The sequence below is a fragment of the Leucoraja erinacea genome, chromosome 13, assembly GCF_028641065.1.
Source record: "Leucoraja erinacea ecotype New England chromosome 13, Leri_hhj_1, whole genome shotgun sequence".
Classification (NCBI taxonomy): domain Eukaryota; kingdom Metazoa; phylum Chordata; class Chondrichthyes; order Rajiformes; family Rajidae; genus Leucoraja; species Leucoraja erinaceus.
The window spans coordinates 30,846,655-30,868,805 of NC_073389.1; the positions used below are offsets into that span (position 1 = coordinate 30,846,655).

Below are 22,151 nucleotides of genomic sequence, written 5' to 3' on the forward strand. Positions count from 1 at the left end.
ATGCTGGAATCCCTGAAGGGACCTGATCCAAAAGTTCATCTGTCCATTCCCTCCACAGATGCTGCCTAACCCGCGGAGTTACTCCAGCACATAGTGTTTTGAATTAAAACAAGTCATCGGAAAAATGCTCTGCCATCTAGTGTTGGCAAGCCAGAATGTAAAGACTTCACGCGTCATGAAGCATTCAAATTATAAGAAATCTAGCTTGTGATCTAAATTTTAACAGGACCATTCATTGGAATTTGCCAAAAGAAACAGTCGAAGTGCTATGTTCCGAATTGTGCCAAAGTTTAAGAAAGAAAAAACCCAAAGGCATAAGGCGGCCCCTCAACCAGGTAAGGCATTGCATATCTTGTCTATTGATTATGTTTGTCACTTTAACAGTAGAAAGTGTTTTCTAATCACAGGCTCTATTGGCATTGGAACTTTTATTGGTTATCAAAATGTATGGGTATTTCAGGGTTGAAATTGAAAAATGTACAACAGTGGTGACTCAGTGGTCAGCTTTCCCAGCAGACAGTGTGACCAGCCTCCTGAACCCAGCATAATAGACAATGTGCCCCACATGATTTTACACCACACTGGAAAACCTGATGAGGGATATGGCCATTGAGTCCAAACAGTAGCATTGCAATAACCAGCATGTGATCCTTAGATCATGAGGCGAATACAACAGGAAGATGTTTCAAACTTTATCTTCTATAAAACCTGAATGTGAAATCTAACTGCCAAGAGAACTTCTGGTTACCTTGCCTTGTGTATGGCATAGTTACTGATATTGCAGTTATGCCCATTTCAATGAAAACCATAAACTGGGAGTCTAAAAGAAAAACAGAGAATGCTGGAAATACTTGACGGGTCAATCTGCATCCGTGGGTTGCAGGGAGGACAGCTTAACAAGCTTCTTTTGTCTCCTTCCCAATTCTAATAAAGGTCATCAAACTGAAATATTAATTTTGTCTTCCCACTGCTGCAGCCTGACTTGCTGATTATTTCCAGCATTTTCTGTTTTTCTTTTAGATTTTAAACCATCTGCAGTTTTTTATTTTCACTTTTTAATATAGATTTCCATAAGTTGGTAAACTTAATTAAGTCTGTAATTACCTCTTTTGGGGTCATTCCAATTGGACTATGATAGTTTTGCAACTTAAATCAACATTGTAAAACAAAAAAAATGATGAAGGATTTTCCTGGCAAAACACTTTGGGCTAGAAATTTTTGTCATAGCGTGCAAAATATTCCTGTACTAAACATTTAAATCTCTGTACTACCACATATGTGGTGCTTTCATCAGATAAAGCACAGCATTCAAAAAACCACTACCATTTCTGTGCATGTGATATGCAAATGTACACAATTTGTGAAATGTGCATCGTTTAGGCCAGGGGTCAGCGACCTACGACCGAATGCGGCCCGTGACCCGAAATCATCCGGCCCGCAGGCGGATTTTTTTCCCCTTAATCATCCGGCCCGCCGAGCGCCCACCCCGAGCTCGCGGCCGAGCTCTGGCTGTACCACATCCTGCACAAAGCCACCGGCACGGCCACGCACCTTCTGTGAAAACGTTTAAGGAAGAACTGCAGATGCTGGAAAAATTGAAGGTAGACAAAAATCTGGAGAAACTCAGCGGGAGAGACATGCACGGATTGCATGAAGCTGCCTCACCCGCTGAGTTTTTCCAGCGTTTTTGTCTACCTTCTGTGAACACGTGATTTGATGCCTGCCATCCGGGGCGTGATCCATGTGTACAGTGTACACAGACATGCGTCCCGGCCCCTATGCAGAACAAGGTTGCCGAACCCTGGTTTAGGCCAATCCTTCTTACGGCACTTTTTTTGAAATTTGGTGCTGAAATTGTATTGTGCTAGAAGAAGAAACGGCATGAATCACTGCTGGGGAATCAGCTTTTAACAAATATTTTAGGAGGAGGAAGAGGCCATTTAGTCGTTTGAAACTTTTGTCATTCTCTAAGATTTTGGCTAATCATCTACCTCAGCATCACTTTTTTTCAACACTATCCCCATATCCCTTGATTCACTGACTTTCCAGGTCCATATTTGGAATGAACTCAATGACCAAGCATCGGGGATAGAGCACTTCACGAATGCACCACTCTCAACATGAAGAAATGTTTCCTAACCACAGTTCTAAATGACCTGTTCCTTAATTTGAGACTGTGGCCATTGGTTCTATCACCTCAGCCAAAGGAAATATGCTGCCTGCACCCACCCAGCCGAGGTCTGTAAGAGTTAAAATGAGATCTCCCCCCATTCTACCAAACTCTCATGAACACTGTCCCAAGCCACAATCTCCATATAAAGCAAACGTACCATCTCTGGAACCAAGCACATAAATCTTCACTGTACTCCTTCCCTGGCAAATATTTCCCTTTCTAATTAAGTTCTAAACTGTACAGAATATTCCAGGTACAGTCTCAATACTGTAGCTCTGCTTCATAACTGGGTTACGCTTCTTACATGAAATTCAATAATATTGCAATTTGAAAGGTGCCATATAAAGGTGCCACTAATATATTCCATTGGATAGTCTGTTATTGTGGAAGGTGAATAGTCCAAAAATGCCTGCCATGACATTGTGACAAATGCCATTTGGCTTTTAAAAATACTTGCAGGGTGGGTATCCTTAAGTAGTTCATAATTCATGCTACTAATGAAGTTGTATTGAATATATTGGGAGGCAGTTTACAATCTTGCGAGAGGTAATATCCAATATACTTTACAGGGAGTTGACTTGGAGAATGCAGGATTTGGCCATGTAACCTGATAGCTTCCAGATCAAAGCACATGAGGCATCTGATCAGCAGTTTGCCAAGATCAATGAAGCAATGTCCTGATTTTATTTACTGTGTTGGAAGGATTCGAAAAATCACTTGAAGAGCTACTCTTGCTCCTGGATAATTTTGGTCCGGATATGATATCCTACCTGCTTCCTGGTAGACCAGGAATATACTGTATAGGACAGCACAGTGACGCAGTGTTAGAGTTGCTGCCTTACAGCGAATGCGGCGGCGGAGACCCAGGTTCGATCCCGACTACGGGTGCTGTCTGTACAGAGTTTGTACGTTCTCCCCATGACCTGCGTGGGTTTTCTCCGAGATCTTCGGTTTCCTCCCACACTCCAAAGATGTACAGGTATGTAGGTTAATTGGCTTGGTAAATGTAAAAATTGTTCCTCGTGTTAATATGCGGGGATCACTGGTTGGCGCGGACCCGTTTGTCCGAAGCGCCTGTTTCCGCGCTGTATCTCTAAACTAAACTATATTGTGCAAATTTCACCAACTGAATTTCACAGTGTGAAATTACACTGTGCCTCTGTCCATTCTGTACCCTTCATCGTCTGGCAGCATCTGTGGGGGGACATGGAATGTCAATGTTTCTGGTCAGAACCCTTCTTCATATTGGACTGAAATGTCACCTGTCCATTTCCCTCCATTGATGCTGCCTGATCTGCTGAGTTACTCCAGCAGTTTGCTCAAGATTACAGCATCTGCAGTCTCGTGTCTCCCAGTAAACACAATCTTTATTCCTGGCAGTTGGTCTTCAACTCAGCACATGCAAGATACAACAGTCTTACAGGATGCAGTGTCTGAAGCCAGTAGCATTCCACTTAAGATGGTTTTCTAAGCTAATAGACTGACATCACAGGGCATCCTCTTTAAACATAATGAACAATAGTGTAGAAAAAGGTAAACATTCTTACACTGGAGTCTTATATTGACTACTAAGTTAATACATATAATTTGGAAACACAGAGATACCATTCAAATGTTTTTAATGTAGTTACATTCAGGAACTTATACCCATCTATCAAACAGTTACCTATTTGGATTGTTATTCCTGGGAGACCTTCCCGTGGCAACCCTTTTTGCCCAACATTCCTTCTTCCTATGGATTTTCAAGTAGATTGTGTTCTTGATCTACGTTGGTTATATATAGAATGATATGTGCGCAAGCATTCCTGTCTCTTCGGACATTCTTGGAGAATTCTGTCCAGCCAGTGCATTTGTGCTTTGATCTCATCCTACACTACTTCTGAAACACCCTGAACTTCCTGAATTCATTGCATTCTCCCTCTCATATACTTCACTCAGTCTTCTCCTCTGACCCTTTCCCAAAAACCCTGGAAGCTGATTCAGCCATGTTTGTTAATGACACCTTGAGCAGACAGTATCTGTGTTGAAACAGCTCTGGTCCCATTGAAGTGATTCCACTGCTTGTCACCTTGATGCCACGCATCATTTCTGTCAATTTGTCCTTTTTCATCCAGTTGACTATGTCATTCACAACAATTGGATTGCAGAGGATCATTCCAACATTGACCACACACCATGAAGCAGATACCTAATTCTAACCCTGGCACTTATAGTGATCTTGCTTTGAGTTATATACATGATCTCGGTCGACCTTGCTATAGATGCTGCTCTCCACATCGTTCCCAGCCCTCAACTCTGAAGGCTCAAATTTAGCTGAAACAGCCACTCCCAGGGATTACCCTGTTGGTTCCTGTCTCCATAGAAACATAGAAACATAGAAATTAGGTGCAGGAGTAGGCCATTCGGCCCTTCGAGCCTGCACCGCCATTCAATATGATCATGGCTGATCATCCAACTCAGTATCCCGTACCTGCCTTCTCTCCATACCCCCTGATCCCCTTAGCCACAAGGGCCACATCTAACTCCCTCTTAAATATAGCCAATGAAGTGGCCTCAACTACCCTCTGTGGCAGAGAGTTCCAGAGATTCACCACTCTCTGTGTGAAAAAAGTTCTTCTCATCTCGGTTTTAAAGGATTTCCCCTTTATCCTTAAGCTGTGACCCCTTGTCCTGGACTTCCCTAACATCGGGAACAATCTTCCTGCATCTAGCCTGTCCAACCCCTTAAGAATTTTGTAAGTTTCTATAAGATCCCCTCTCAATCTTCTAAATTCTAGAGAGTATAAACCAAGTCTATCCAGTCTTTCTTCATAAGACAGTCCTGACATCCCAGGAATCAGTCTGGTGAACCGTCTCTGCACTCCCTCTATGGCAATAATGTCCTTCCTCAGATTTGGAGACCAAAACTGTACGCAATACTCCAGGTGTGGTCTCACCAAGACCCTGTACAACTGCAGTAGAACCTCTCTGCTCCTATACTCAAATCCTTTTGCAATGAAAGCTAACATACCATTAGCTTTCTTTACTGCCTGCTGCACCTGCATGCCTACCTTCAATGACTGGTGTACCATGACACCCAGGTCTCGCTGCATCTCCCCCTTTCCCAATCGACCACCATTCAGATAATAGTCTGCTTTCCTGTTTTTGCCACCAAAATGGATAACCTCACATTTATCCACATTATACTGCATCTGCCAAACATTTGCCCACTCACCCAGCCTATCCAAGTCACCTTGCAGTCTCCTAGCATCCTCCTCACAGCTAACACTGCCCCCCAGCTTAGTGTCATCCGCAAACTTGGAGATATTGCCTTCAATTCCCTCATCCAGATCATTAATATATATTGTAAATAGCTGGGGTCCCAGTACTGAGCCTTGGGGTACCCCACTAGTCACTGCCTGCCATTGTGAAAAGGACCCGTTTACTCCTACTCTTTGCTTCCTGTTTGCCAGCCAGTTCTCTATCCACATCAATACTGAACCCCCAATGCCTTGTGCTTTAAGTTTGTATACTAATCTCTTATGTGGGACCTTGTCGAAAGCCTTCTGGAAGTCCAGATACACCACATCCACTGGTTCTCCCCTATCCACGCTACTAGTTACATCCTCGAAAAATTCTATAAGATTCGTCAGACATGATTTACCTTTCGTAAATCCATGCTGACTTTGTCCAATGATTTCACCACTTTCCAAATGTGCTGCTATCCCATCTTTGATAACTGACTCTAGCAGTTTCCCCACTACCGATGTTAGACTAACTGGTCTGTAATTCCCCATTTTCTCTCTCCCTCCCTTCTTAAAAAGTGGGGTTACGTTTGCTACCCGCCAATCTTCAGGAACTACTCCAGAATCTAAAGAGTTTTGAAAGATTATTACTAATGCATCCACTATTTCTGGAGCTACTTCCTTAAGTACTCTGGGATGCAGCCTATCTGGCCCTGGGGATTTATCGGCCTTTAATCCATTCAATTTACCCAACACCACTTCCCGGCTAACCTGGATTTCACTCAATTCCTCCAACTCCTTTGACCCGCGGTCCCCTGCTATTTCCGGCAAATTATTTATGTCTTCCTTAGTGAAGACGGAACCAAAGTAGTTATTCAATTGGTCCGCCATATCCTTGTTCCCCATGATCAACTCCCCTGTTTCTGACTGCAAGGGACCTACATTTGTTTTAACTAATCTCTTTCTTTTCATATATCTATAAAAACTTTTGCAGTCAGTTTTTATGTTCCCTGCCAGTTTTCTTTCATAATCTATTTTCCTTTCCTAATTAAGCCCTTTGTCCTCCTCTGCTGGTCTTTGAATTTCTCCCAGTCCTCCGGTATGCTGCTTTTTCTGGCTAATTTGTACGCATCATCCTTCGCTTTGATACTATCCCTGATTTCCCTTGTTATCCATGGATGTACTACCTTCCCTGATTTATTCTTTTGCCAAACTGGGATGAACAATTTTTGTAGTTCATCCATGCAGTCTTTAAATGTCTTCCATTGCATATCCACCGTCAACCCTTTTAGAATTAATTGCCAGTCAATCTTGGCCAATTCACGTCTCATACCCTCAAAGTTACCTTTCTTTAAGTTCAGAACCATTGTTTCTGAATTAACAATGTCACTCTCCATCCTAATGAAGAACTCAACCATATTATGGTCACTCTTGCCCAAGGGGGCACGTACAACAAGATTGCTAACTAACCCTTCCTCATTACTCAATACCCAGTCTAAAATAGCCTGCTCTCTCGTTGGTTCCTCTACATGTTGATTTAGATAACTATCCCGCATACATTCCAAGAAATCCTCTTCCTCAGCACCCCTGCCAATTTGATTCACCCAATCTATATGTAGATTGAAGTCACCCATTATAACCCTTTTGCCTTTGTCGCACGCATTTCTAATTTCCTGTTTGATACCATCTCCAACTTCACTACTACTGTTAGGTGGCCTGTACACAACACCCACCAGCGTTTTCTGCCCCTTAGTGTTGTGCAGCTCTACCCATACCGATTCCACATCCTCCAAACTAATGTCCTTCCTTTCCATTGCATTAATCCCCTCTCTAATCAGTAACGCTACCCCACCTCCTTTTCCTTTCTGTCTATCCCTCCTGAATATTGAATATCCCTGGATGTTCAGCTCCCAGCCTTGGTCACCCTGGAGCCATGTCTCCGTGATCCCAACTATATCATAGTCATTAATAGCTATCTGCACATTCAACTCATCCACCTTATTACGAATGCTCCTTGCATTGAGACACAAAGCCTTCAGGCTTGTTTTTACAACACTCTTACCCCTTACACAATTATGTTGAAAAGTGGCCCTTTTTGATTTTTGCCCTGGTTTTGTCTGCCTGCCACTTTTACTTTTCACCTTGCTACCTATTTCTTCTACCCTCATTTTACACCCTTCGGTCTCTACGCTCACACATTTAAGAAACCCTTTCCCTTTAACTCCATCCTCCACTGTCCCATTCAACACCCCACCCCCCTTATTCAGTTTAAAGCCACCCGTGTAGCAGTGGCAAACCTGCCTGCCAGAATGCTGGTCCCACACCTGTTAAGATGCAATCCGTCCCTTTTGTACAGTTCCCCCTTACCCCAAAACAGATCCCAGTGATCTAAGAATCTAAATCCCTGCCCCGTGCACCAGATCCTCAGCCACACGTTCAGGTCCCGTATCTCCCTGTTCCTGCTCTCGCCAGCACGGGGAACTGGAAGCAAACCGGAGATAACAACCCTGGAGGTCCTGCTTTTCAACATTTTTCCGAGCTCTCTAAAGTCACGTTGCAGAATATTCATCCCCTTCTTTCCGACATCGTTTGTGCCGACATGCACTACCACTTCCGGATGTTCACCTTCGCCCTTGAGGATTTTCTGCACTCTGTCCGTGACATCCTGGATCCTGGCACCGGGAAGGCAGCACACCATCCTCGCATCCCGTCTGTTGCCGCAGAAACCCCTGTCCGTACCTCTCACGATGGAGTCTCCCACTACAATGGCCTTGCCTGCCTTAGGCCTTTTTGGTTTTGGCTCAACAGCCCTATTCGCATCACAGGCCAGTCCGCCGCTCACGTCTTCTGTCCCAACAGCTTCTAAGCGGATGAACCTGTTTACAAGAGGTACATCACCCGGGGACGTTGGCATTCCATGCTTCCCTCCCTTTCTCACTGTCTCCCACCTTCTCTCTTCCAGTACCTTAGGTGTAACAATCTTACTGTAGGACTTGTCGAGGAACGACTCCGTTTCTTGTACGAACCGGAGGTCATCCACTTGCTTCTCCAGTTCCCCAACACGGCCCTTCAGGAGCTCTACCTGGATGCATTTTTCGCATTTGTAGCAGCCAGAGGCACCAGCGGTGTCCTTGACCTCCCACATACTGCAAGCATCGCACTGAATCAGCTTGCCTGACATCTCCTTCTTTCGTCTCCCTCTCAAGCGTATTGCGTGGTCTCCTCTCCTCAGCCTCCTCTCCGAAGACTCTCGAGCCAAAGACTCACACTTTTCTCACAGGGCACTTCACTCACTGCCGCTCGCAAAGAGCTGTCCTGCTTAAATTGACTGATAAATTGCCTGATTTACCAATTTACACAGCCAATTCCTCAGTTTTCAACTGTTTTCACCCCTCTCCTCACACTTGGGCTAGAGCCAATCAGTGGTATCTCTTGCTAATCTGTTGCTGCTGTTGTTCCTCCCAAATCTACAGCAGTACCAATCTCAACAGATTCTATAAGAAGGGTCTGAAGAAGGGTTTTGGCCCGAAACGTCGCCTATTTTCTTCGCTCCATAGATGCTACTGCACCCGCTGAGTTTCTCCAGCAATTTTGTGTACCTTCGATCTTCCAGCATCTGCAGTTCCTTCTTGAACAGATTCTATAAGGAGCTTCTTGAGAAGTACCATTCTGATATCTCAGATGAATACTGCCAAAAGATCGCCCCTCTCACAGTTCCTGATACAGATTCCTCTCTTGCTCCTGTGTCTTCACACTGACTTTTGTCTTCCTGCTCTTTGAACATGTGTCTTGATATTTCACTGCAAATGCTCCCAAGAAGTGAAATACCCATATTCCACTTCCTTCATCGTTCAATCTGGTCCGCGGGTACTGCAGCCACTGGGTTATCAGGATCTTTCAGATCTCTGAGCCTTTTCCTACAGTCCAGATCTTTGCAAAAACTGGCGCAAATATTCACCCTTTTCAACAACTAGATGTCATCCCATGGATTCCTCAATGTCAATGTATTCAGAACTCTTCTTTGCGGGGAATTTGCTGAATTTTCCTCCAGGTAAATTGTGGACTGAAATTCTCTATTTTGGGTACCTTTTGTTCATTTCCTCACATTGATGCCAAAGGCATTAGGTGGCACAATGGCATGTTAGTTAGTGTTGCTGCATCACAGCTCCTGTAACCAGTTCAATCCTGACCCTGGGTTCTGTCTTTGTGGAAATCACACATTATTCCTGTTTTCTTCAGGTGCTCTGGTTTTCTCCCATGTAAACTGTTTGATATGGTAATTGGCTACTGTAAATGCTCCCGATGAGGGTGGCTGGAAGGAGATTTGAGGGAGTTGCTAGGAATGGGGGGGGGGGGGAGAAAATGGGTGCCCTAAGGTTGCTATAAATATGATGAGCCGAAGGGCCTGTTTCCATGCGTCATGACTGACATTGGACGTTTAATTTTACCATAAGAGCAGGTTGCTTTAGTGGACAGGTGGAAGTTGTGTGGTCTTCCTGACATCAGTAACAGCACCTCCTGTTTCTTGTAAATGTGACCATCAGGCATCCCATCTCTGGCTGCTCTCGTGAGATGGTATCCAGTTGGAATTGCCCCTACTAATATTGCTACATTGAGCCTTGCTACATTTCTTAGGCAAGCGCTCAGTGTAATCTCCAAATGGCAACTGAACTTTCAACTTTGAAATGTATCCTGAAGAACACATCCAAACACTACTAAATACTTTGTGCGTTTTACCTTATTTCCTGAGATTTCCAACCTATCCCATTACTGCCATCTTGTTTTAGGAGCTTTGGTGTGTGCTGATCTCGTTTTTGTTCCAGCAATGCTTTCAGTTTTGCCACTTGCGCAAATTTGAAAACTCCCCAGTCTCACTTTCTCCAGCCAGGGACTTTCACACATCACATGTTTGTCATCAGTAAAACAATGCTTTCTTATTTTTTTGGAACTGGTGTTCATCTGTATTCATCGCAGTCAGTCTTCAACAAGTACAATGCAAGAATGTTGCAAAATATAACTGCCTGATACAGTCAAACAGTCATAGAGTGATACAGTGTGGAAACAGGCCCTTCGGCCCAACTTGCCCACACTGACCAGCAGGTCCCACCGTCCCAGCTACACTAGTCCCACCTGCCTGCACTTGTTCCATATCCCTCCAAACCTGTCCTATCCATGTACCTGTCTAACGGTTTCTTAAACGTTGGGGTAGTCCCAGACTCAACTACTACATCTGGCAGCTTGTTCCATACACCCACCACCCTTTGTGTGAAAAAGTAACCACCTATTAAATCTTTTCCCCTTCACCTTGAACCTATGTCGTCTAGTCCTAGATTCCCCTACTCTGGGCAAGAGACTCTGTGCATCTACCAGATCTATTCCTCTCATGATTTTGTACAACTCTATAAGATCACCCCTCATCCTCCTGCTCTACAAGGAATAGAGACTCAGCCTACTCAACCTTTCCCTATAGCTCACACTGTTTAGTCCTGGCAACATCCTCGTAAATCTTCTGTGAACCCTTTCATGCGTGACAATATCTTTCCTATAACATGGTGCCCAGAACTGAACACAATATTCTAAATGCAGTCTCACCGAAGTCTTATACAATTGCAACATGATCTCTCAACTTCTATACTCTATACTCTGGCTGATGAAGGCCAATGTGCCAAAAGCCTTTTTGACCACCTTATCTACCTGCGACTCGAACCTTCAAGGAAACATGCACCTGCACTCCCAGATCCCTCTGCTCTACACACTCCCCAGAGGGATCTGGGGGATGGGGGTGTATGGGCGAGGGGAGGGGGGGAGAGCGGTGTGTGGGTGAGGGGAGTTGTGGGGGAGAGGGGTCTGTGGGCGGGGGGGGGGGGAGTAGGCTCAGAGAAAAGACGGGGGAAGAGCCATGGCGCGAGAGGGGGGTATCACGGGGGAGGGTGGGAGGAGCCAGCGAGGGGGACCAGAGGGGTAGTGGCTGGAATTGGCGGTGTGATGCGGACTCACAGCGGGCGCTGGTCGTTCTTCTCCACTGGGATCAGAGTCTCCGCTATCCATTTGGCGACATCTCCATTTCCGGGCTGGGCTGGGTCTCCGACGCTGGGCTGGGCTGGGTCTCCGACGTTGGGCTGGGCTGGGTCTCTGATGCTGGGCTGGCTCGGGTCTCTGACGCTGGGCTGCTTGGGGTTGGGCTGCTTCGGGTCCCTCAAAAAATTGTGTCCGGTCGGAAACCTCTGCTGGCCATCCTCCGCTCCAGTAAAGATGCAAATTTCCAATGTTTCAAAGACATTTACACAGCTTCCTGGATGGAAAAGGCATAGAAGGATATGAACCAAATAGAAGAAAATATGACGGCCTCTGATGGACATCTTGGTCAGCAAGGAAGAGTTGGACTGATGAGCTTGCTTCTGTGCTGTTTAACTTGATGACTCTCTGACTCTATTCCTTCCACTACACCCTTAGTAAACATTGTGAAAAATTAAGGCAGTAGAGCAGATCCCTGCAGAACACCAGTTGGCAAGTCCCACAAACAGAGAATGTTCTCTTTAACCCTATTTTAGTTTAGTTTAGAGATACAGTGCGGAAACAGGTCTACCGGGTCTGCGCCAACCAGTGATCCCCACACGTTAAAACTATCCTTCACCCACCAGGGACAATTTTTACATTTACCAAGCCAATTAACCTACAAACCTGCACGTCTTTGGAGTGTGGGAGAAAACCGAAGATCTCGGAGAAATCCCATGCAGGTCACGGGGAGAACGTACAAACTCCGTACAGACAGCACCCACAGTTGGGATCGAACCCGGGTCTCCGGCGCTGCATTCGCTGTAAGGCAGCAACTCTACCGCTGTGCCACTGTGACCGCCCTATTCTCTGTCTCTACTTTTCAATTGAATTACCAACACAAATGACAATTGCTTGAATTCTAATTTTTGCCAGTAATCTCTTGTGTAAAACCTTATCAGATATCTTCTGATTGCCATGTGGAAATTCATGGCAACAGATGACTTTACAACAATAATTTCAGGAGATTTTTACTATGTGACACATTGTGCCTCAGTTAGACAATAATAGCAAGGTGGGTCTGGACATTTTGGACCTTTTCCTACATCTTAAACTACTGGAGTACTTTTTTTTGGATTTCATGCACTTTAGATATTTTCCTTAGAAAATGTAGCGATTCTGTTCTGGTAAGTCTGATTATTCATCAAAATGGTATTTTGAATATTCGTGCCAACATTTCCATTGGTGCCAAGATGTGGGTCCTTTCTAATTGGAGACTGCAAGATGCTTTTTGGTTCCTGCACACTAGTTTATGGTGATTCGTGAAGAATTAAATACCCAAATCCTCTTTTATCCCCACAGTCAATCGTTGTGCAAAAACATTTAAATTGTCTTACTAAAATTAAAATTGGATGTCTTGGGTCTTCTTCACTAACTTAAACTATATCTTCGTGATCCCACCTACACAATCTTAATCCTTCAATCGTCTGTTTTCCCATTCCTTGCTGGTTTTGTCCATCACGGTACTGAATCTCAACAGTGTCTGACTCTGATCCAAAGTAATGTTCAAGCTTTTCTCCACTAACTTTGACCACATTTTCATGTTAAGAGTATCAGTAACAGAGATGTTGGCCTGTTTTTATTATTTCTTCCTGCCTTTCCAGAGGCACATCATGAATGATTCACAAGATTCGAATATCTGAATTTCCTGCAAACACCTGGGCCTGTGACCTGAGTCTGTCAGATCTAGAATTACATGTTCTGAACATGAAATCTTGCTGACATAGGTCCATAGGTCATTTAGCATCTCACTTGTTGGTTTTAAAAAATGTGTCTTAAGATATTTATGTTATTTATGGTCAGTGATCCTTTAAATGGGAAGGAATTACAAGCTTGCATCTCGGGGTGAAAGAGACTCATACACTTGCTACATCACTGTTCCAATGCAATTTCAGATTATCGCTAAAACTAACATACATTCCAGAATTTCATAATAAGAGACAAATGATTCCTAATGCAAAGCCACACTAAGCAAGAGCATAGGTTGTTCTGAGTTCTAACCTCAATTTTGTGCTAATTCTGATAGGATCTGCTGAGAATTCTCAAAGGATTTGCCTCGCAAATTATCTGTACGCTATGTCTTATTGGGCTTGTCCAATGGGGCTGACATTCATAATTTGATAAAACTACTGGATTCAGCTTCAGATTACAGCTTTACATACATGACCTTGTCAGATATGTGTCTTCAGAAGTCCACGGATGTCTTGTGCTTAAAGGGTAAACACAATAACAAATGTTTGCATGAAAGAGGGATCTAGTGATGGGGAAGATGAATGTAACTGTTATTGTCCTCACCCTCTTTGCCAGCACTGCTAGCTCATCTGCTCTTTCCCACTCTTGCTTAACCTTTGCTTATGAAGCATGGAGGAATTAAGGGGCTTTTGCTCTTGACTTTGGTAGTTCAGAAATGGGGCACAGATGAAGTTGCTTCTTGGCTGGAGCTGCTCAGCTTGGGAGAATACAAAGAACGCTTCATCCGTCATGACATCCGAGGTTCTGAGCTATTGCACCTGGAAAGGCGTGATCTGAAGGTACTTCCTTTAAAGACCATTGTGCTCATTTTCCCCTTGCATTTGCGCCCTTTCCTCCATCACACCTTCCTTTCCCTGCCCTGCCCAACCCCCTGCAATTCATCCCTTTCTATTCTATGCTGTGCTTTGCTTGGCTTGCTGTATTCCGTCATCTGATCAAACATATTTCAGCAAAACTGATTGTCACTAATTTTTGATATTTGCATGTTAAGCAGCTGATCATGCCTCTTCACAAGGCATTTTATACATCATACCTGAAAGTACTTTTCTTTCTACTCCACATTATATATGTGTAAGAGATGAACAAAATGTCCTGCGGTGATCTTCCTTTGATCAGAGTATAGAAGAAAAATAAATGTGTTTTACCTGTTGTATGTGCTTTTCCTACCTCTCACTCTCCTTTTGTTTTGTAGTCTCTCATCCCTTGACTGTGTCCGCTTCACTTGCTGGGTCTGGCTGAATGCTCAGGAGTCGCTGGTACGGTTCCTGGACAAATTCATCAGGATATAATGAGTTGGGCCATTTCCCACAATGACATTAGACAGTGCTTCACAATCTAGATTCAGATTGTTGGCAAAAACTTTAATGTACACCATAGAAGCCAAAGATATCAATTAATCCGTTTAAATCAATTTGTGGAAAGTTCAATTGAATTTACATCGAGAAACCTGTGTTCCAACTGTGCAATGGCATCCTCCAAACAAGTCTTGCAATCTCCCTTCATCTAATCCCAACCTAGATCTATACTTGCAATAGTAAATTTCACCTGCCATTCACTGACAGTGTCTCCTGAACATTTCACTGGATTTGTTAGTGATTATATTCCACATGTGACCCCATATTAACATCCACCAAAGGTGGAAAGGTCTCTACAAACTATCAAACACCTGTGTACATTTTAAAGACCTGCAGGAACAGAAAATGCCATTGCCTGGTTCTCCTGATATTCATTGTAGTGTCTTACTCGTAGCACATTCCTTGTGAATGCTTCACCTTCAGCTATGTCTCTTGATGAAATGGAAGGCAGGCACCAGAACTTCATTCACACGGTTCCTCCAAAACTGTTGTTGTTCTGTTGATCATGGGTTAGAGAAATTCTGTGCACATTTGTGGCTTCAGAGCCCATTTCCCTTTTCTGTTTATTCTGTGGTATATTCTGTGTCATGTTCTCTCCAAGTGTAAAGGTCTCCCAAAATATAACATCAGTGATGCAGTGTAATTTTTTTCATGTTGCTTGCCTGAAACAGAAAGTCTCCAGAACAGCCAGATTTTGCTAACTTTTTAAAGGGTCAGCACTCAAATGGTATTTAGTTTTTATCTTTGAGGTCTGAGGTCCCCCTGAGGGCTAAAATATAACCTGTGCCTTGACTGTGTTGCCTTCCCATGGCTTTCAGGATCCCAGTATTCTCAATAACCTCAGGATCATTTCAAACATTTCCTGTTGACATTTGCCACATCTGACAGTTTGTTGCTCCTCACTGCTTTAAGCAGGTCACCCAAACTTAAACTAAAACAAGTTCTTCAACTTTCCCTCCAGCCCACAGGAGCAGGTGGTGTGGACTCGTGCATTTGTCCGCACTCCAGCTTCCCCGAAGTTCAGGCATTCAGAGGCTCTTCTTATGTCATTACAGCATCCCAACGGGAATGCCTGGCTGTGTCCACAAGGATCTCCAAGACTCCCTTTCACACGAACCATTCCACCTGTGGGCACTGTTCTTTACCAGCCAGTGTCCTTTGGATGACTGTTCCACCCTAGCCCTCAGGCATTCAGGAGCAACATCCACCTGTTTCTGAAAATGTTTCCCACGACATATCTCTTTGGGACATGCCTGCAAACATCCTACCTGCTGGGTAAGATGCTGAGAAAACCTGTAACTCATCAGTAGGGAATGCTGGGCTGAACGTGACAATGTCAGTGTCCCCGAGAAACCCATTCACGCAATTTTGTAAACCTGACAGAATAATTTCATTTTCCCTTTGTGACATGCGTTATGTTCACAAACTGTTAGTGAGACCTGCAACACTGTTTTTGATGCCAAACAAAAATGTGAAGCTAATTCTGTGCTCACAAAAAATCACTAATTCCAGGAGTAAGGACAAATAACAGAAACATGAGGCAAGCAGTAGTACATTCAGCCCCTTTGGTCTGCTGCACCATACTGTTAGGTCACAGTTGATCAGTATCTCAACTCTGCCTCAGTTCTGTAAACCTTCATACTCTTATGTATTAGAACTCCCTGTTTTGAGGTTTTCAAATGACACTCCCATCCTCAACAACCTTTTGGAAAGCGGAATTCCAGATTTCCACCAATGTTTTGTGGATGTGTGTTTCTCGTTATCTCAAACTACCTCTGATTTCAAGTTATGCAACATGGAAACAGGCCCTTCAGCCTTACCTATCCATGATGATCGATGTCTACCTGAGCTTGTCCCATTTGACTGTGTTTGGTCCAACTCCCACTCAATCTTTCCTTTCATGTGCTTGTCCATTTCATGTACCTGCCTTTCGACTTCCTCTAGCAGTTCGATGCACATACCCACCACCCTCTGTATGAAAAGTTGCCCCGCAGGTCCTCTATAAATCTTTCCACTCACACTTTAAACCAATGCTTTTAGTTTTACACTACTGTAACCTAGAAAAAGACTGACATTCACCTAATCTATGCCCCTCATTATATATATATATATATATATATATATATATATATATATATACTCACTCATCAGCTTCCTACATTCCACTAAAAACAATCTCAACCTATCCAGTCTTTCCTTATATCTCTATATGCCATCCCATTAACATCCTTGTAAATCTTTTCTGCACCCTTTTCAGTTTTATGACATCCATTATACAGCCAGGGGACCAGAACTGCATACACTCCTCTTTGTGTAATTTCACCTAAGTCTTGTACAGCTGCAACAAATTCCAACTCTTGTACTCAGTCCCCTAACTGATGAAGGCAAGTGTGCCGAACATCTCCTTCGCCACCCTGTCTAGCTGTGTCACCACCTTCAGTTAGCTGTGTCAGGCAGCAGCTGTGGAAGTAAATGGACAGTTGATGTTTCAGATCCTGTGTTTGATAAACAAGACAAGTTCCTTTCAAAGTCCCATTCTAAAATTCAGATTTTCATTCCATTGTTATCACGTTTACACATCTTCCCACATAATTCATCATATCAAGTTGCAAATGGTATTTTTAATACTGCACTATACACTGCTAATCAGTTCAGGTAGCAGCCAAGGGTGTGATTAAATTTAGTCAGGAGTAATGCAAAATCTCTCATGCTACCTTTGTAAGTGAACATTTAATTTGATCATAGGTTGAGCAGCATTTTCAAGGGAAGAGTTCCTGTCTGCATTCAGTATATTCCAACAAATGTTCTCTTAATAATTCTGTTTTTCTGCCCATTGTGCCCTTTTTTCCTCTTCTAAAGTCCTGCCCAGACAAGTCCGTGTAATACCCTTGTCAGGAGTCCAAGTGATCTCCTGCTTGGCCCAATAATTAACATGTTTCAGTGGGACAAGTGCTGCTTTGCAGTTGCATTCTCGTTACTCTCCTGAGTGATCAGAGATCGACTTTTCTAATAAATCATCCGCAAGGCAAATTCACCTAGTCTTCAACAGAGTGTCAGTCTTCCCGGGGCTGGACGGGTACTAGAGGCATTGTCATTATGCCTCTCAAAATTTTCTTTGAAGTTGAGAATGAACCTATGTGGAATTAAGTTCTTTGATTAAATGGTCTTGGTTTCACTTGTTTGGTGTCCCTGCATTCTTGCATGTTTATAATGAGGATACTAAATCCCCTGCTTCACGTTCATAAGTGATAAGGAGCAGAATCAAGACCACTCCACCATTCAATCATGGTTGATCTATCTTTCCCACTTAACCCCATTCTCCTGCCTTATCCCCATGATCCCTGACACCTGTACTAATCAAGAATTTATCTCTGCCTTAAAAATATCCATTGATTGGTCTCCAAAGCCTTCTGTGGCAATGAATTCCACAGATTCACCACCCTCTGACTGTATAAATACCTCCTCATCTCTTTCGAAAAACAACGTCCTTTAATGCTGTGGCTATGACCTCTAGTCCTAGACTCTCCCATTACTTTTATACCTTAACGTTTTCCTTACAGTACCTTGTCGAGTAAGGAAGAGCTATTCTGATTCAGGCAAGAGGTTAGATAATCCAAGCACATGATGTAGACCAATTATATTTCTTTAAATATAGAAAAGGAAAGGATATAATTAAAGGGTTTATAAAATGATTAAAGGATTTAATGGGGTAATTAGATTATTTTTTTTTCTGTTGGGAGTTAGAGGATTCAGGGATATTGAATGGGAGCACAAAGGGCAGAGAACATTTGGAAGTGTCTCCTCAAAAAACCTTCCGAGGCTGGAGAGTTAATTGAAAAATTCATGACTTTTATTGATAGATTTAGATAAAGTAAAATCTATTGAAGGTTACAAAACCAAGGTACTAGTTGTAAATAAAGTTAAGAGCAGCACTGATCTAACTGGATGACAGAATTATTGTAGGTGGATGTAATATGCTTTCCCCAATTTCATATCCGTACATTTATAAGTTGTATATTTCCAATTGTTCGCTGTATATTATTGCATAGCTCAGGCCTTGTGATGATTTGGTGTTGGAGAATGTTTTGGTTTATGTGCAACTTTATATCCTTGGATACATGGTTTCACATGATTCCCCACAGATCCCATTCAGTGACTGACCAACAGGCTTGCACATGTTACATTGCACAGAAACAAGGAGTCATTGCAAACGTTCATTTGTTTAAAAACATCTCTTAGCCAAAATCATTGTTGTCTCCATGCACTATCTGCAAGTTAGTCCTTGCAGCTGAGCAAAGTACCCAAAATAGTCAGTTCCATGAAGCTATCATAGACTTCCTGAAGAGGTAATAAATGAGAAGCAAAGCAATGTTTCTTTCTAGATAGGAATGAGAATCAAACACGCCACATGTTGATCGGTTCCCTCTTTTTGTTCACAATTTTGTTCACAATTCTGTTATATGGTAACGTAAATGCACTTATTTTTTAAGGAAGCTGTTTTCTGGATTTAATGATATACGCATATGTCAGATGCTTCCCTGCTCTCCAACCCAGCCTTAGGTAAACTTATATAGTGGGTCTGTTTTGGGTCTGTTCCAACAGGTGAAGAACACTAAATTGGACGTGCAATTGATCTGTTGTAGAAAATGGGTGTGTTGTGCTCAGTGGCAGACCTACATTTTTGGGGCACTGAAGCTTGAACTGTTATGGGGGCCCCTTCACAACCAGCAATGAGATTTGGGTAACCACTGTTATCTTCTTCAATGGGGTTGTTCCACGATAGGCTGGCTAGGCCCCCGGCAGGGTTCAGGGAGCAAAGCCCCCTGAACCTCCTGCATTTTCAATAATTTGAAAGTGACTCTCAAGCTTTCTGCTGGTAGTTTACATAACAGAAGCTTAAAAATTTTCTAACACTTATGCAGTAAAATAACCCCCAAAAGATATATATTTCATGAAATAGACAATAGACATTTCTATGATCATCCACACACAGTACCCCATTCCTGCCTTCTCCCCATATTGCTTGATTTTGCTATCTGTAACTCTATCTATCTCTCTCTTGAAAACCTCCAGAGAATTGGCCTCCACTGCCAATCCACTCTTAAAGATAGCAGAGTCAGGGGATGTGGGGAGAAGGCAGGAACGGGATACTGATTGTGGATGATCAGCCATGATCACATTGAATGGCAGTGCTGGCTTGAAGGGACGAATGGTCTACTCCTGCACCTATTTTCTATTGTCTATTCACAACTGTGTGAAAAAGTATTTCCTCAACTCCGTTCTAAATGGCCTACCCCTTATTCTTAAACTGTGGCCCCTGGTTCTGGACTCATTGGAAATATGTTTCCTGCCTCTAGCATGTCCAAACCCTTAATAATCTGATATGTTTCAATAAATGGCCTCATACAGCAAAAACAATCTTTACAAAAATATGTTACCTGAAATGTCTCTTTGCCTAGCTCTGAGATGAGAAAAAACTTTTGTTGTGAATTTGTGGAATTCTCTGCCACAGAAGGCAGTGGTCTCGTCTCCTTCAACAGCACCTCGGTCTCCCTTCCTGAGCTCAGACATCCACTCCTCCTCACCTCACCTACGCTCACTTCCCCATACCTACACACATATACCTCGATTAATCCCCTCGCCTCACCAAATTCCTCGCCTCGACGATACCTCACTACCAAACTTCTCCTCACACCTAAACCTCGCCTCGACTAAACCGTACCTCACTAAACCTCGCCACTCAATCTTCACACCTCACACCTTAACCCCACCTCAATTTAACTAAACCTCACACCCAATCCGTGCCTCGACTAGTCGCCGTCTCTCTCCCACTCCCGCTATTTATAGCGCCCCCTCCCGGCCGTTGGCGGTGCCTCACATGAGCGGAACGGGTCCAATCAGGGGGGCGGGGCCGAGAGTGGCACAGGCGCATTCCCGAGAGAGAGAGAGAGAGAGAGAGAGCCTGTGGGAGGGGAGGAGCACACGCACACTGTCCTTGGCGTCGAGCCAGAGCCCCACCCCCGCCCGCGGTGGCCGCAGCCCTACCCGGTTTAAATCTAAAGAATATGCTTCTGGAGCCCCTCCAGGATTAGGGGCCCTGAAGCGTAAGCTTCATTAATTTCACAGTAGATGCGCCCCTGGTTGTGCATGCTGTAATTAGTACCAAAATTGCTTAGAAATTGCTTGGCAGTTTGTAGAGAGGAAGAGACATTACATGAATTAGATGTTGACAGACAACATGCACTGTTCGCATAACAAAAAAAAATCTTGCCCTCATTCTCCCTGTAGGTTTCATTTCTACCTTAATTGACTAATTAATTTGGCAGAGAAGGATAATTTTACTTATTAACAGCTTGCACAGTAATAATTGTTAGTGATGTCAAATCAATCTGTCACCCAGAAAGAAAACAATTAAAAATGTGAAGTCTGATTTGTTTGGCAGTGTGTCATTGATGAATTGAAGGTCAAATTTTACGTCTTTCCTGCTTTTATCTCTTTTCCTCTTTTTCTGATTTTGCTCTAAATCACCATATTTCCCTTTTTAGGTTTGCTTGACGTGTATTTCATCTTTAAACCTCATTAGTTAAGGATATAAAGTGCTGGATTAACTCAGCAAATCAGGCAGCTTCTCTGAAGAACATGAATAGGTGATGTTTTGGGTTAAGATCCTTCCTCAGACTTCTTCAAGAGTCTGAAGATGGGTCTTGATCCGAAAGATGACCTATAATGTCCTCCAGAGATGCTGTCTGACCTGCTGAATAACCCCAGCACTTTTTTTATGGATCAACCAGCATCTGCAGTTTCTTGTTTCTATACTTAGTTAAGGATACAGATGGTTAGTCCTGCCGTTCACACGGGGCCCACGAGCTCTGGCTCTTGCTATTCTTCTATTTGGGTTGCACTACCAGCTAGTTACAAAGCAATAATATCTGAAAATATTGGAAACATTCAACAGTCAACAACTGTGAAGAAAACAAACAAAGTTAATGTTTCAGGTTGAGGATCTTTCGCGAGAACTGGAAAAGAGAGAAAATATGTTAATATTGCTGGGAAGGGGTGAATAGGACAAAGAATATTTCTGAAAGCGTGAGGAAAGAACTTTTGTGGGGTAGGCAGGCAGAATTTGAACAAGGGATATAAAAGCTGTGCAGTGAGCGAATTTAGAGAGTGTGTGTACAAACAAGGCAACATAAAAGTTTTAAAATGTAGAGCAAGTCAGACAATGTTAACGCAGAGAGAAAAGCTGAGCTAATATGACAGATGAACTACCCAGTTTGGAGACTGACAGAGAAAGCGAGTTAGCTGATGCCAAATTCAATATTGAGTCCAGTATGCTCAGATAGGTGAGGTGTTGTTCCGCAAGCTTGTGTTGGGCCTCATTATAACAGTGCAAGAAGCCACAGATAGGTCAAAGTGCAAGTGGGAGTGGAAGCTAAAGGGGCAAGCAGCACAAACTCAGGGTCATTTTGGAGGACTGAACATGGGTGTCCGGCAAAGAGATCATCCCATCTGCATTTGGTTTCTTCAGTGCAGTGGAGGCAACGATGTCACCGCCAAATACAGTGCACTGGATTGGAAGAAATTCAAGTAAAT

At 43.3% G+C, this 22,151-nt stretch overlaps 1 protein-coding gene across 2 annotated transcripts in view; it reads left to right on the forward strand.

Moving 5' to 3' along the window:
• dgkh (diacylglycerol kinase, eta) overlaps window positions 1–22,151 on the forward strand; it is a 303,149-nt gene that overhangs the window by 275,823 nt on the left and 5,175 nt on the right. The window contains exons 29-30 of one of the 2 annotated variants that reach the window (XM_055644779.1): window positions 227–335; window positions 13,852–13,982. In XM_055644779.1, coding sequence (XP_055500754.1) covers window positions 227–335; window positions 13,852–13,982 — 240 coding nt within the window. The remainder of the gene's footprint in view (window positions 1–226; window positions 336–13,851; window positions 13,983–22,151) is intronic. The other variant, XM_055644780.1, reaches the window with a different exon arrangement.